This window comes from Archocentrus centrarchus, chromosome 20, assembly GCF_007364275.1.
Source record: "Archocentrus centrarchus isolate MPI-CPG fArcCen1 chromosome 20, fArcCen1, whole genome shotgun sequence".
NCBI lineage: Eukaryota > Metazoa > Chordata > Actinopteri > Cichliformes > Cichlidae > Archocentrus > Archocentrus centrarchus.
The window spans coordinates 25,838,020-25,854,993 of NC_044365.1; the positions used below are offsets into that span (position 1 = coordinate 25,838,020).

General features: G+C 40.6%; 1 protein-coding gene across 2 annotated transcripts; it reads right to left on the reverse strand.

Annotated features, from left to right (window-relative positions):
* Positions 1 to 6,059: 6,059 nt before the first annotated feature.
* On the reverse strand, positions 6,060 to 16,823 carry qtrt2 (queuine tRNA-ribosyltransferase accessory subunit 2). 2 transcript variants are annotated; one of them, XM_030756815.1, is made up of 8 exons: positions 16,315 to 16,823; positions 16,164 to 16,219; positions 14,232 to 14,308; positions 13,898 to 14,107; positions 12,748 to 12,947; positions 11,014 to 11,165; positions 6,798 to 6,912; positions 6,060 to 6,641 (listed from the first exon to the last, which is right to left on the reverse strand). In XM_030756815.1, the coding sequence occupies exons 1-8, from the start codon at positions 16,530 to 16,532 to the stop codon at positions 6,389 to 6,391; spliced, it is 1,281 nt and encodes a 426-aa protein (XP_030612675.1). In that variant the 5' UTR covers positions 16,533 to 16,823; the 3' UTR covers positions 6,060 to 6,388. The 2 variants fall into 2 exon arrangements, with proteins under 2 accessions (XP_030612675.1, XP_030612674.1); XM_030756814.1 differs by having other exon boundaries at positions 10,996 to 11,165.
* Between the last annotated feature and the right edge of the window lie 151 nt (positions 16,824 to 16,974).

Below are 16,974 nucleotides of genomic sequence, written 5' to 3' on the forward strand. Positions count from 1 at the left end.
CTATATCACCCAAATATTATGATGCTGTATGTGTGGTAACAAGCTGGGCATAAACCATTTTCAGACTCGCGCAGGCAGAAAACAGATTTATATAATGCTTCTACAAAAAGAGAATTATTCCACCTTCGTATCACATCCCATTAAACTTATACAAGACATCAGGACAGTCGGTCATGATGTGTCTTAACCAGAAAGTCTGGAGCAATAATGTGTTATGACCTTCTTTTTTATGTTGCAGCCTAACACTTTAACCTATATTTCACATTACGATGTGCAGAGTTGCAGCCCTGATAGAATATTCACCCGGAGCATCCGACAGCAGGGGAAGGTCCCAGTTAATTTAGAACATTGTCACCTGATGATTTATGTGCATTAATGAATCCTGAAATATATATCAGGGAACAGGTAAAATATGTGGCCTCCTGTTCGGTGAGCAGCCCCTTATAACAACACAGGGTGGAGAAGCACGGCTGCTCCTTGCTCCTGGTCAAGGGTTACCATGGGGATGGAGAGGAGTATCGGGAGCGGTGAGGAAGGCGTCTGTTTCGGTTCACGGTGTACTGATTGTTTTTGATTGAGTGAAATGAAAGAAAACCCAGAAGATTAGCTGGCACCATGGTGAGACTGTGTCTGTATCAAAATAAATAAATAAAAGTTCAAAACAACACTGAATTCATCATAATAAATATTCCCTGTATGGCCAAGCTCAAATTTAACCCATAAAGCTCCACTGCTGCTCCACTGCTCCCTAACTGCACTGCATTCAAAAAAAGAGCTCCTCAGTGTAATAATGCCAATAATGTTTATCATAGTAGAGTGTGTAAAGCACACTGCTTTTCCAGCTTCTTTTATTACATATCACATCCTAATGACTCGGGGTCCTGGACTATAGATGGAAGACTGAAGAAGCCACTGTAACATCGCCTGCTGGTTAGTGAGGATCCTTTGTGAAGCTTCAAGCTCAGCGTTTACCAGCTTTTTGAAACCAAACACTGCATGTTCACATCCTAATGACAGTCTCAATCACAACCCCAGCGACACAAACAGGTTGTAACTTACAAAATGAACTTCATTTCATATACGTTACCAAGCGCTAAAATAATGGAAATCTACTCACTAAAAAAAATTGAGCTCAGACTTTTTTTGGATGAGCTGTTAATATATGTGTTGGTGTCATTACAGTGTTACTTAATTACTCCTCGGAGAAGTTACATTACTTTTACGTAACAGGACCTGAAATGCACTGCAGCAGCATTACCAGGTAATAATATAAACTCGAGGCTACAATCCTACACACAGATACAAATCAGTGTCCTAATAAGGATGCACGTATGATCTAGTTAGAATGCAAAACTGAGAAAACAGAGCAAAACTGAAAATCAGCCAATAGAGACTTCAGTGATCACTGCTGTCATTCTACTGTAAATATTATTGCCTCAAAAATTTCAAAACTTTGAGTCATTTCAAAATTACGACTTACTCAAACTTCTGAGAAAATAGCTAGCTGCTTTGATAAGATCAGTCTCTGGCTGCTGGTCTGGGGTCAGCATACACTTACTCCAGCTTCCTTGCTTTGTGTTAGCATGCTGTCTGATGCACACGAACTGAAATCAGCTTATTTCAGCACATGTGCAGCAAGGCCAGCCACCTGTCTCAGGAGCTAGCTGTCAGAGACCTGCCTAATAATGCATAACTTTAAGCTTGAATACAGTTTAAATGAATGTTATTTCAACAATCATTCATCATGAAGGATAAAATTAGATACAGAGGTTAAAACCATTTTTTGTAAAATTATGTCTGCTGTAAAAATGGAGATTTTAACATGAGAGTGGATGGGGAATGACTCACTTTTGAAGCCACCCTCTAGAGGCCATTCAAGCAGCAGTTTTCAACTCTTCTGCACTGGTTTCATTTAACAGCCCCAGAGGCTGTCACTTGATGTCTCTCTCTTGACTTTGAACAATAAGCATTAATCAACAATCAATCAGGAAGAACCTGCTAGATGTGGAATCAGAGAATAGTATTTTTAAGCATGTTCAGAAGAGAAAACAGTGTCTAACACTGTTACCATGCTGACTAAAATAAAGCCTATGGAGCTGTTTACTGTAACTATCTTGCCTGCATTTTCTGTAACAGAAATTCATACCACCCACTGCATCACTGTGGCTCAGTAATATGTTTAAACAGAGATTACTGGAGCTCTTTGGCAAAGATGAGTAAGCTGCATCAGGTTTTGGACAGTCAGACAATACGGGCTTGTTGTTTTAAGTATTAATAATGAAAATAGAGAAAGTCACCAGCCTTGTACTTTAAGAACAAGCTGGAGCTCTGAACAAATCGAGATAACAGGCTCCCGGGCACAGAAATGTAGGCCACCCACCGCTCTTTACACAGAAGCCAAGCAGACTAAAAAAAAAAAATTTTTTTTTTTAAAAAAGTCTTTTTGTAATAATTTTGAATACCCTTATGCCTATTTTGCATCTCTTTGTAGTCATTTTTTGTCTCTTTGTAGCCATGTTGTGCGTGTTTTTTTGTGGACATTTTGCATCTCTTTGAAAGTTGTTTGACTTTCCTACAGGAAATATTCAGAGCTTTTTTTTTTTTTTTTTTTTAAAAACGCTTCATGTTGCTGTTGGGCATGTGCCCAGTAGGCTTGTTCAGCAATCCACTCATGGCTCAGACAAGATTTAAGCTCCCATTTCACTGCGGACACTGGTTTCTATAAGTGAAAAATACAGGCACTGTCTTCCTTCTGAAAAGACTCTAGCAACACAATCCCTCACCAATAAATCCCTCTGCTGGCCATCATTTCTACCACAATAACACCCACTGCACCTCGGCCCACTGGCTTTATGAGACTTTGTCATAAAACCGTGTTGTTTCACAAGAGCAGCTGAGCTCACTTCTTTTTTTTTTCCCCTGTACATTGTGCTACCATGACAGCAGATAACAATCCAGCTGCCGTGTGAAGTGTGAGATAAATGCTCAGCTCACGCTGCAGACTTGTCCAGAAGAGCGGAGAGGAAGAAAGATACTTGTAGTGATCCAGCCTGAATGGTTCTCTCCATCTGTGTAATTGGTTGAAATGAGCTATGAGGACCACCTGCTGACTCTGTCATTCAGAGCTCTTTTACTTGGAAACTGTGGCCAATGTCAGTGAAAGAGGCACACAGTGAATGAGCATAAGCGCTACCATCAGCCCCACTCTGTAAAACTCCTAAGAAGAAATTAACTCTTATGCAGCATGAGATAGATTATATTGTGGTCGCATTATCTTGGCTCTTACTTTATGTAACTAAACATCCACAGAAAAAATGTTTAAACTGCGTTCGACAGCGATAACAGCCATTTAGATAAATGCAAACTTCAAATTAAAGCCATTGTTAAGCAGCTTCTTTGTAGCACTGCCAGTTTAAAGCAGCACCAGTTAACATTTAATATGAGATGCAATAAATCTACAGTGCAAATGAATCAGCAGCCGCATTGTTTTAATATGCAGTCATGTGAAAAACTAAGCACACCCTTACTCCTTCCACAGGAAGTAGCAGCCAAGTGCATAATCATCAGCAAGTGTGAGCACCTCTATAAAAGGAGAGGTTTGGGCAGTTTGCTGGTCTGGAGCATTCAGCTGTGTGTTGGCACTTTGCCACAATATTCCCAGGACTGGACATCCCAGAAAGTTCACCCAAAGGTCAAACTGAGCAATACACAGAAAGATTCAAGAGTTACATCTCAGACTCTGCAGGCCTCAGTTAGCATATTAACTGTTGAAAATCAACAAGTATGGCTTGTTTGGAAAGACTGCCAGGAGAAAGCCTCTTCTCTCTAAAACGAGCATGGCAGCTGGCTTCGATTCACAAAGCTGCATCTGTGCAAACCACAAGACTTCTGGAACAATGTCCTTTGGACAGAGGAGAACAAAGTGGAGATGTTTGGCCATAATACACAAAACTACAGTTGGGAAAAAAAACAAACACATGCCAGCTGTCAAGCTCCATGGTGGAGAGGTGATGATATGGCCTTGTTTTGCAGCCACAGGGCCTGCACACCTTGCAGTCACTGAGGCAACCATGAACTCATCTGTAAACCAAAGTATTCTAGAGTCAAACATGAGGCCATCTGTGTGACAGCTAAAGCTTGGCCCAAACTGGGTCATGTAACAGGACAATGATCCCAAGTCTACAACAGAATGACTGAAAAACAAATGTGCTGCAGTGGTCCAGACCTCAACCTGATTGAACCACTGTGGCGGGACCTTGAAAGAGCTGTGCACAAACAAATGCCTGCAAACCTCCATGAACTGAAGCAATGTTATAAAGAAGAGTGGCCAAAATTCCTCCACAACAATGTGAGAGACTGATAAAGTCATACAGAAAACAATTCCTTGCTGTTAAATTACTGAATCATGGGGTGCACTTAGATTTTCACAGGACTGCACAGAGCCCTGTGAAAACCTTGTTTTTCACATTACTATATTACACATTTCTTATGTGCATTTTGGAGGAGAGTGTGCAGCCTTGTGCAGATCTGTTAATGTAAGTTGTATTCTCCAAATTCACAAACTGTTCCCATTTTTACACCTTCATTTTTTTTCCTTTTAACACATTGGAGCATTAAACCGAGCTGTTATGTTTAAACACATTCTCATCTGCTACGTTCCTATTTATAATCCTATTTACTGTGCCGCATCTTATCATTATTGCAATCACTTATGTTCCACTTTTGGAGGTCACAAGCTTAATAAATAAACCAGTGCAAGAAAATGAATAATCGGCTAGGGTCTAGACTCATTAAAGGAAAATTCACTCAACAATCAACGGTAACAGCTTCAATAGGGCCTAATTAGTGCAATAATGAGATGAAATCTTGGGTCTGTAATTAGTGCATATTTACCAAGGGTAGATTTCTTGTGCAGGAGGAAAAAAAAAGATACAAATTACACAATAAAACTGCTGTTTTGTTAGCTGCCTTCTACGTCTACTAAGATTGTATTAATACAAGATATCTATATCTATACAGCAGTTTTCTAGGGAAATGAGGGCAACAGCCATTTACTTTCTTTCTTATTTTTACCAGCTAACCAGGGGAATTGACTTTGCAACCTTCTCCTCAATAGTTTGTCTGTTGCCATCCCATTAAGCCTCAAAATAAACACAGGCTGAAGGTCACTGCTTGTTTTAGCTTTCACCCATCTTTTCATCTTTTCCAGCCCTTTTTTACGTCTTTGGTCCTTCAGCATTTATGCCCACCAACTGATGACAGCAAATCCTCCAGCCTACATGTTCGTAACGCTGGATGCAGTTAAGGAAACTCGCAATGTAAATAAAATCCTCATTACTGTTATATAAATCTGTCACAGTCTCCTCTCTGTAAGTCTGCTCCCTGTCCCCCACAGACATCTGCATGGTCTGGCAGTCAATTACATCTCCTCACCTTGAAAAAAAAGCCCCCTCCATCATGGCAGGGGAGGAAGCAGAGCCCCATATCTTTATCTGATCTTTATCCTTTCTCAGCGGCACGAAGGAGGGAGCTGTCAGTCTAAAACTCCAGAGCTCACTGGAGTTCTCTTTAATGCACAGCCCATTCTCAACATAGACGCTGGTTAGGCAGTGAAGTTGAAAAATACATGAAGTCAATCTACATACGTGTGAGAGTAGGTATCCAACTGAAACATTATAAATATTCATGAAGCACATAAACAAAAGGCAAATGTTTGATTAGCAATGAGCAGTAAAGTATGAAATGACAAAAACAAAGACTGGAATTGTATTTTACGCATGACCTGTTCACATGTAACAGGAAAAACAGTGGCATTTATTTATGCCCCCCCCCGATACAACTGATCACACTCGTTGGGTCTCCCTCTGCTCTGTGCTGTAATGTCAGTGATTTCAGGAGACATTAGTCATCTGCTGACCTGCAATCAGGCCACATAAAGGTTTCAGTGGTCATCAATAGTCCACCGCCATCCATCCTCGCTCTATGTTTTATGCAGAGTCCTCTAGACCTCTTATCAAGTCCCCCACCCCCCACCCCAGCCAATGAACCCTGAATTGGTCTCCTGGCTGTCCACTCCGATCAATAGATAGGCTTAAGCAAGTGGTCCTCCAGATGTGAAACCGGGACACAAACCCAAGGCACAAACATCAAAAAGTTGCCTGTATGTGCTCCATTCTCCTTTTATCTTCTTCTTGAAAGAGATTGCTCTAGCAACATATGTTGTGTGTCATTCTCAAGGACTCTGCAGCATCACAGTTCATCCTGTGACTGGACTTGGCAGAACAAGATAGTACTTATGACTGCCTCTGGCCATGTCACTCCAGTCAAGAAGAACTCTCTCCCGTAGTCCCTCAGCTCATTCCCTCTCGCATCTATTGGCTTATCCATCTTACTCCTTTCTTTCTGTCTGCCGGCTTCCATCCCCAAGTACTCGTTTCTTGAGGAGATCCAGTTTATCGTTGGCCAAAGCTTCTCTTAAGGCCCCGAAGAAGCCGTAATAGTGGGCTGTGTTGTGGATCATGAGCAGAACCCCAGCCAGCAGCTCATTGGTCACCAACAGGTGGTGCAGGTACGCCCTCTGGTGGTTCTTACAGCAGTAGCAGCCACACCCCTCCACCAGGGGCCTAAAGTCGTCCTGGTACCTTGGCAGAAGTTCAAACAAAGTTTGAGTTTAAGCAGAATTCATGAACAAGCATTGTAAATGTAAATTAGGTCTTCAGCAAACACATGAAAGAAAAGAACTTGCAAACACTGCTGCTTATAAAACCCACTGGGGTCTTACAATAGCTGCCACGAACCTTTTCTCTTTGAGGTTCATCTCAAAGGGTGTCATCTGTGTTTGATCATGACGATTAAGATCGCCATTCTGTTGGGTCTCCCCTCCTGTCTCCTTCTCTTCATTCAACTCCAGCACTGCAAAACATACATGCATCTTATAAATCCCAGCAGAGATCCCTGGGCAGACAGCATGTTCCATTGCAACTGACAGTAATAATCAAACACATACTTCTGGGACACTGAAGAATCAGCTAACACCTCTGCATCCTACTTTCTTCCTGCTATTCTACTAGAACGCCTACAGTGCCAGTTGAAAACATGCCTGCTTGGATGGGGTTTTACTGTATTGAAGTCACTAGTGCAAAAAGGGGAGGGGCTAAATACAAAGCTGATTTAGATGAAATATTTTTACAAGACTGGTCTTGAAAGATGATGGTCTTGAGACGCAATCCAGATGCATAACATGATCTATACTGATGTTATCGACAAGAGCAAAGTGAGCCAGAGAAGCAGAACTCTACTAAACAACAAACACCCAAGAGAAGCCTGAGTAGGCGAGCTAATTACCAATTACAGCATTACAAAAACATCAAGCAAAAACTTTTATCAGTCATTTGCATGATCTACAGTACTGAAAAAGGAGCCAAGGAACTTCTTGTATTTTTTAAGTGGTCTTGAGCAATAATTCTCCAGGCTTTCTGAAGGTTTTTCTTTGGACATTGGAATAAATTGTATTTTTCCACCAACAAAATGATTCTCAATGAGCCATTGGCACACAGCATAGAGCATATCTCATATTATGGTGTAGAGCATGTCCTTACAAAAAAAAAAAGAAAAAAGAAAAAAAACAAGAGGTTGGCGTAAAAAAAAAAAAAAAAAATAGACTGGACTGAAAAATCAATGACAGCAGCAAGTCTTAAGGAGTGATGAATCAAAATTGAAATTTTTGGTTCAAATTATTTTCAGTGTGTATGGAGTTGGTCAGGAGAGAGGTACAACAGTGCGTGTCTACAGCTGTAAAACACAGTGAAGGTTCTTTCGTGGTTTGGGGCTGCATTTTAGCCAGTGATGCTGGGGATCTTGTCAAAACTGATGGAAATATGAACACAGAAAAGTACCAACAGATTTCCATCCACCACACAATAACTTCTGGAAAGTATGGATAGAAAGAAAAAATGGAACACTATCCGTCATGGATTGGCCTCCCCAGAGACCAAACCTCAACATTACTGAAGCAGTGTGGGATCATCTTGATAGAGAATGAAACAAAAAGGCAGAAACATCCAAAGAAGAGCTTTGAATGTCCTTAAAGAAATTACAAGAAAGTTGCCTAAGAGAGTTCAGGCTGTGCTGAAGAATAAAGGTGATCATATCAAATATTAACTTTCAAGCTCATTAGAATTGTACAAACTCTGTTTTTGCCTTATATACTGTATTACTATTTATTTCACATTTTAATAAATCACTGCACCTATTTCACAGTTTCCTAGCAAAATATCACATCGCTAAGAGGGTTGTTGTTTCAAGGACCAAATTTCTGTCCAGTAACAGACAAAAGATATGAGGAAGACTGGAGGCTTTGCCGGAGAAGTAGAAAAAGGAAAAAAGTAATCCGCAGCAATGTCTATTATTAAAGATAGAGATTAAACGGTAAGAGAAGAGCATAATGGGTTTAGAGGAAATCGAAAGAGGTGATGCAGAGAGCAACAAAGTGCATAAACAAAGCATAAAACGGAAATTATCATGGTGTCTGTATGGAGCTTAAAAGGGGAGGTGATAAGCCTCAGAATAAAACTGGGTGGAATGAGGCTTGACCAAAGCTAATATAACATAAAGAAGTGAAAAGTAACTTTCACTGAAGATTAAATTTTGCATTACAAAGGCAAAGAGCAGCAACAACAGAAGCGGGATCTAAGAAGAAAGAGACTGGGGTTTGAAGGCTATCATTGTGACAGGCTATTCAAGAAAACCGTAAGAGAGAAAACTCCAAACTGCAAACTTAATGTTCAGCAATCTAAAGTCTGCATGTAAAACACATCTACAAACAAAATGTGTTCTCATCTATTTGAATTAATGAGCCAGGCCAATAAGTTCATCTTTACAGACATTTAAAATATGATTTGAAGATAGTTTCAGCACCCCAAGTCAGCGGCAGCAGAAACATCATTACCGCCACTCTGATAAGCTACGTTAGTTAGCATTTAGAAGGAACAGCTTAGAGCCAAACCAATTTAGCTGCAATTAGCAGACACTCTGTTTTCTACTTGTTAATGTGCATGCTGTTTTCACTCCAAATTCCACTTTTCTATGGCATAATCATTTTTATATGCTAAAACCCCCTTAGCCTTATGTCAGGTAAGCAGTTACCCTGCTTAATGTGTCAGAAATAGCAGTGAGAGGACAAAAAAAAAAAAGATTGGAGGGAGTTCTAAAAATAGAGAAAGAAACCGTCTGACAGATGAATACTTAAAGAGGGTGAGAAGGGAGGAAAGGGTGAATTAGCATATGCACTGACCTGTCTAAAAGAACCTTAACTGGGAAGTGGGGGTGTTGACATACATCCCACAGGGCTTTTTAATTGGCTGAATGGTGAATATGAATTTCTCTAAGGTTCTGACACCATCACAGTGCTCACCTCCACTGAACTCCATTTTGCTCCATGTGCAGAATCGATTAATGCTGTCTGACATTACACATCACCAGGTACCAAATGTCCCTCTGTGAGACGACATTAATATAACTTCTTAATTAGGTACAAGCAGGCCAAGGCTTCTGCAGCTTTTCACTGGGGATAACAATAAAGATTTCTGTAACTCTGTCATGACTTTGATATTATTTGACCCACACTGAACTGCAATTTCTATTTTTAACTAATCTTGTGCTTGTACAATATAGACCAGCCACTACAAACACAAACAAAAGCACAAGTTACAACCCGTCATATACAGATCAGATGTTAATGATCACCATACCCACACATAACAAGTTATTTTCTATTCGTTATGTGAAAACTGTCCCCAGCAGCTTTCATCCTGAGTTCCCACCAAATTAAAACTAGATCAAGGCAAAACACTCTGCGAGGTCTTTACAATGAAACCATTAAAGTCTGATTAATATTGGTCTGATTCTCTGTGCATCGCTGTGAGATGAAAGCCCTTCTTATACTTGTATAAGAACCAGGAACATTAACTCTGTGCGCAATTTAAACTCATCATCAAAGGCTCCTCCTATGGAAATTAACAAATCTGCTAGGGCAAATTTAATCATCACTTCTGTTTTATCAGTTAACTCAGACTCTGCCATTTAAAACATCAAAGTAGCACCAGTGCCCCTTTCTAAAACATTAACACTGATGCTTCTTCATACATGAAATCTCACTGTATTTATATCTTTTTATCTTTTCACATTGCTCTGGTCATACCTCTTTAATCCACTATTCTGGTTATCATTCACATGTAGTCAGGGTTCATTTTAATTTGAATATCCATAGAAATTACACAGTTACAGGTCAGTTTCCTTGAGGTACACACAGCGCAAGCTCTGAAAGGGAATCTGTGTTTTCCATCTTTTGGGGTAATTTCTTTCATCACACTTTGAGCAGAACAGCTGTACCTGAAAGGTCATTTGCTTTTTACCAGAGCAGATCTGTAAAAAGGAACGCAACCGAATTCAAAAATGTCTCATTTAAAAGCTTTTTCTCCTCATTTCCTTCCTGCCCTTTGAATACGAAACTAAATCTGCTACATGTCTGAAAACAGAATGACTCTTGCGTGTTGCTGCCTAATAAGTACCAGAAAGATGCTTTCTAGGAAATGTGTAGGTGCTGTAGAGTATAAAAAAAAAAGCATTTAAAATAAAGTTTAAAGTCCAGTAATTAGGAATGCTAAAGCAGCAGGAAATTAACAAGCTTCATTGATACTTCCTGACATGTTACAGCATAAAAAGTAACGCTGGAATACAAGTGAACGGGAAAACTGCTGAATTATTACCAATACAATAACAATACAATGTTTTATTCATGGAGTTTGGTGCTGAGGGGCTATATGCATGAGTTATAAACAGATTATAGATTGATATGGGTGCACCAAAACTGCCAGTGAAGTGAAATTTTCTCTCACTTCAGTTTAGTTCTGTTGGCAATAATAATGCTACTTCAGCTGATGACTGCGACGAGGTACAAAAGTGTTAACTGTGCTTTAGCACAGCTCTTCACCACACCTGCAAGGGGCGCTCTACCTGCGCGTTCTGGGTCCGGGGATATGTCAAAGCTGAAGCAGAGAGCACAGCTTCGCTCCGTCACCAGGAAGGGGAAAAAACTCTCAAACAGGTCCACACCGGCCTCGACGCACGCCAGCACCTCATCAGGTCGTCCCACACCCTGCAGGAGTCTGAGAGTCACACACACACACACACAAAAAAAAAAAAAAAAAAAAAAAAAAAAAAATCAATGAATAAATGCTGTATGAATAAAACATTGATGTAACATGTCAACAACATATTGCTGGCAGATAAAAACAGAAACACCAGCAGCATGCCTCTTCTCTACAACAGCATGTACACCCTGGAGTGTTGGTTGGCTGGTTGGTACTCTCCCTTTTCCCGGGCTCCTTCTGACTCTCTGCCTGAAGGCATCAAGGTCAAGGCAAATTTAGCATTCGATAATGACTCCTCTCTACTTTCTGGTAGGAAGCTGCATCCCTAACAGCCAGAACAACCAGCAGGGATGCTGCCCAATGATATTCCAGATGAGCCTGTTAACAAGCTAACTTAGCATAGCTCACAGGAAGCTCCTGATCACAGACCACTCAGTTCTGATTACATTATCACTCCATGCAGATCCACTCTTAAAGCCACCACCAGAGCTCCCCCGTCGTCCAATGAGGTCATATGAGAATCTTGAAAGGAAAAATCCACATCTACATGTGGATTTTTCAACCTAAAATATTATTTAGCACGTTTTTGTCTTTGAATTTGTACATTGCATATTTTTTCTTATAAAAGTGGCAAAATGTAAGTAAAGAAACAGGCTCAGCAAAACATCAGAGAAACGTAATAAAGAGTGGTGCAATGAATGAAAATTAAATGACACCAGTACTTTAAGGTCGAACTGAGATAATGAGTGCTTAAAGATTGTGGAAGGGATGGGGACGAGGGATAGCTGCTGGGTTTTCACTTATAATTAATCACGCAGGACAATTAATTAATTTAGCAGAATACATCAAATGTGCCTGCTCAGAGTCTCTGAATTATGGCATCTTTAAATAATAAATTGCTACATTTATTAGAAATGAATGAGTAATTCATTCATCTGTCAGTTAAATATGACTTAATGTGTTCCACTGTGACAAAAATGTGGTTTGCCTCTTTAAGATGTTCACAAATAATGTAAATAAATAATGGGTCAATTAATTGATGAAATGACTGAGGGGGGAAAAAATGAATGAAAATGAGAAAATGAACAGAAAGTCTAAAAATCTTGTTGCTGTAACATCTAAATTTATCCTCTTGAACTCTAACAGCTGTAAAAAGACACTTAACATTTTTATTTTCTGATGTTTTAACCAAATAATTGAGTAATCTGTGCATTAAACTGTTAGTGGCAGTCTTGAATTAAATACATGGCTATTCAGTAATGTGCATGTTTAAGTCATTAGCAGAATGCATTTTTCAGTGGTAATAAAAACAATTAATGATGCTAAAAATAATGATTAGTTGTTATCCTGCAGTGAGCTTCTGTGTAGACACAGAGCTTCAAAAGCCAAAACTCCAGCTGGCAGATAAATGCACAGCATGACTTAAATTGTCCCGTGGCACAAAATGAAAAACAGCAGCATAGAGGGTATGGTTTGTTTGTCCTGGTTGACTGTGTTCAGTCAATGCTTTTCAATTAAATGCTGGAAAAAATTGTATAAGCAGTAGGAAAAACATTTAAAAAATTCACTTAGGTCACATAGCCATGAGTAGGCAAACCTGGGTTTGTCCTCAGGCAGCTCCTTGATCATAGCAGTGATGAGCTGGGTCCTCAGGGTTTGGTCCATGGAGCCTGTCTGGAGGCCGTCCAGGCAGAATCCTGCCACGGGCCTCTTGGCAGTCTCTCTGGCAGAGCGTACCCTCTCTTCCAGGATGTCTCCTCCCTCCACCACACCAAACACCTCCACTCCCTCCAACTCCTAGAAATGACACCATGGTGATTAAAAAAAATGGTCAAAACACTGCAAAATAATAAAAGAGTAAGCAAGAGGAAAGAAAGAGGATTAACAGATACAAGTCTAGATTTTCATGAGCACACACTGTCCTTGACAAGATTTGCAGCTGCTTAAATAAATAAATTAAAAGGTTTTAATCTTGCCAGAACCTGTCTGTATTTTGAAGATTTAACACATGAATCTGACTCCATGTCACGAGGAAGTAAGATACGGTGGGGACTTGGGGAGTGTGGCAGCAATCAAGCCCATGTCATGAATTACCTGCAGTATGCTGTCAGTTCTCTTTGCTAAACATGACTCCTCACTCTCTGGTTTTGGCCTCAAGGAACATTTGGTTTGCATTCAGGTGAGGAAACAGCTCGTAAATTTACGAGAATTTAGAAAAGACAGAGGCAAGAGCAAACATAAGCTTATAAAACACTGGGATCCACAGTTGGAAACAAACAACAACAACAACAAAAAATGGAATAACCTATTTCCTACAAGGGAAGCTGTAGATGTCCTAAGGCTAAAGCGGTATGGTTTAAAAAAAAAATCTATTATCTACTGAGGCGTAACTGAGCAAAGATGTCATATGCACCAGTCATGACAGTTCCCCCGCACCTCTTCATATTAATCCTTTTTTACTCAGTTCACCCTCTCATCAAATGAGCGACAATTTGACTGCAGTTTTTAAAAAAAAAAAAAACAAAGAAGCAAAACAGAGTATTTCATTAGTCATGCTTGATGTTACACCACCACACACCTGCTGATAATGTATTCAACCTAATCTCAGAGTTCCCAGCTATAGTTCAGATTCACAGCAGCCCCTGTAACACCTACACTAACATCAATCCTTGTTTTGTGTGTTCGTGCTCTGCATGACTCACTTGCAAATGCAAGCGTGTTCAGTGGCTGCTGAACTTTGTGTGTACCTTTGAATTTTGGTGCACCAGCAAACACTCATCCAAATGAGCCAGAGTCCGATCGACCGACTTTCTGACTCTTTTGCGAGAGGTGTTGTTCTGCCAGGTCTCTCCATCTGCCATGCTCTGGTACCAGTCTGGCTGTACGGCCTTCTGAAGAGCCATGAACTTGGCCGCTGTTAGTTCTATCCTCCCACCGCTGCCCCACACTGACAACGTCTAAAAACAACACAAAGCTATGTGAGAAGCTTGTTTCACCTCTGATCACACCCAATCATCATTAACCAGAGGCAGCAGTGAAGTCACCGGGGCCTTTACTTTATTGCATCATGAGTGATCTCACCTTGTTGGTGGTATACCCTGTCGGGCAAGGGGTGGCAGGGTCGTGAAGGGAGCAGTACAACACAGTATCATGAAGACCTAAAACCAAACATAACTGCATCACTCACAAAAAAAACCCAGCAACAATGGGTTAAGGAGGTCGAGCACGAAGCCAGGTGACGGAGCGAGGCGCTTCATCGCTGCATGTTAATGTGGCGACAGAGAGAAATGAGCAGTATCCTTATCAGCAAACCCAGCCGCTGCAGAGGACCAGAAAGTGAGAAAACAAAACTGTCTAATAGCAGCAAAGGCTATTCAATCACTGCTTCTCCCTTCAGGTGCTTCAGAGGCAGCATTGTAGTAATCAGTGCTAGTTTATTCCAAGTGATGATACCCGGGGTTACATTTCTAATTTTCTTAAAAGTGGCTGCCTGAGGCTGGGTATAGCCTAGGCCATGTCCACACAACACGTGTTTGTTTTAAAACACACAGCTTTGGCTACATTTATACCTGGTCGCCATATCCCTGTGACATTTTAGGATCTCTACTAGGTACACCTTGCTAGTGCCTGTTTGGACCCCATTTAGATTTCAGAACTGCCTAAACTCATCATGGTGCAGATTAAACAAGATGCTAAAAACTTTATTTGGAAATTTTGGTCCATGCTGACATGATACCATCACACAGTGTAGATGTAGATTTTTCAGCTGCACATTCATGATGAGAATATCCTTTCCCACAACATCCTAAAGATGCTCTATTGGATTGAGATCTGTGACTGTGGAGGCCATTTAAGTACAGTGAACTCATTGTCATGTTCAAGAAACCAGTTTGAGGTGATATGAGCTTTGTGACATGGAGCATTATCCTGCTGGAAGCACCCAATTAAAGGTGGCTGCACAGCAATCAAAAAGGCATGACCATGGTCAACAACAATACTCAGGCAGTAATTTTATCCCCTTTCACCCAGGAACTCTCTCTAACAGTAGAATCTAGTCATATCTGTTATAAAAATGCAACAGTTGCCATTTTATAAAAGTGAAACACTGCACAGGCTTGTTTTGATTTCTGTTTAATTTGGTGGCGTTGTAGTTATGAACAGATGAGTTCAGAATGCCTTTACCTACAGGTTAGAGCCAAAAATTTAGAAAAGCACAAGAAAATTCTTAGAAATTCTGTATATATTTAAAGAGCAAATGTTTCTTCGAAACATGCCACTTTCATCTGAGAATATTTATTTTAATGTAAATTGACAACTTTAATTGCAGAGGTTTTTCTCTGGATATGACCCTCCACCCTTTGCTGAATACAGATTTTGTTCTTTTTTAACCTATAACAACATAATATGCCATGCCAGGCCTGCTCCGACCATAAACACACTACCCAACACCCACCTGTGGCACAGCAGTCTTGTGTGTCATTGCTTGTGTAACCAATCAGATATCCTAAATTAATTTATCCTTTCAAAAAATAATGATAATGCCAGGGGAGCACAGCAAGAATATGGCTGCCTGTCTCTCCGTGTTAGCCCTGCAACAGACTGGTGGCCTGTCCAGGGTGAACCCTGCCTCTTGCCCCCCCCACCCCGACTCTAAATTGGATAAGCAGAAGAAATTGGATGGATGGATGTATGGATGGATGGATGGATGGATGATAATGCCTGGAAAATAAATGGAAAAATTCTGAGTATTAGCTTGAATAATCAGACTGACTGATAATCAGTCAACCCTTTTGCAACACTTCATGATTACAACTCTGGTGAAAATCTGATGACAGACTAACTATTATTCAATAACAAATACATTTGAATACATTGGATAAGCTCTGGGTGTCGTCATAATTTATGACTAATCAATCCTGTCTTGCTTGAATTCCTTTCCTCCTCTTCTTCTGCTCTCATTACTTTCTGTGAGAATAACGTACTGAAAGGAAAGACAAGAGGGTAGATTTGTACCTGCAAACTTTCTGAACCCATCCTTAAACTCCTCCAGCACCTCCTGGTGCTCAGCTCTAGGAGAATGATGGAGATGTAGGTTAGATTGAAAAAGATAAAATAAAAAAAATCAGTGTGGATGCTGTGAAGTGTGTATGATGGTACAGCTTACATGTGCGACAGCGTGACCTGAGTGACAGAGGGGAGGTTGCTCAGCGTGTGAAGTGTATCCTGGGTGAGGTGGGGGACTGTGCCTAAGCGCGTGTACAGCAGACACCCCGGGACCTCCAGTGAGTGCTGTCCCGTCCTACCCAGTCCCTTCAGGACACCCAGCCGACTTCTCCCCTGAACCACACGGGACAGCTCCAGCTGCATCCTGCTCCCAGCCATAGTAGTAACTCCAGTCGAAGGACTCCCTCCAACATCTAATCCAATACGAGCGTGAATCGCTTTGGTTAGCCACGTAGCTAGCTAGCGAGCCTCCCCACTCACGTGTTATAAATTCAATCAATTTTTCGCTAATTTGAAATGGTTAACGCTCTGAGTGCAACGCTTTGAGAAAATCCACACTGTCACAGCGCTGTTTGTTTACGCGAGAAACACTTAAATTAAAAGCTCTCACCAACAAAACCGCATGCAGTGACAGGAACTACAAGTCGTAGATATATGTCGTCATCAACAGCGACGGCACCGCTTAAAAAGAAAAGTTCCGCAAGCCCCAAGAGTCTCAAAACATACATTTGACATATTATAGCTATATCAAAATTATAAATAAATCAAATTAAACTCAACCACTTAGTTTTAAGAACATTATATTAAATAATACTTTTTT

Excerpts from the sequence above, each read along its gene's own strand:
- qtrt2 (XM_030756814.1), bottom strand. The coding sequence starts at position 16,532 with ATGGCTGGGAGCAGGATGCAGCTGGAGCTGTCCCGTGTGGTTCAGGGG. Across the intron at positions 14,108-14,231 it reads CAGGGTATACCACCAACAAG|ACGTTGTCAGTGTGGGGCAG; the intron begins GTGAGATCACTC and ends TGTTGTTTTTAG. Across the intron at positions 6,642-6,797 it reads ATGAACCTCAAAGAGAAAAG|GTACCAGGACGACTTTAGGC; the intron begins GTTCGTGGCAGC and ends ACTTCTGCCAAG.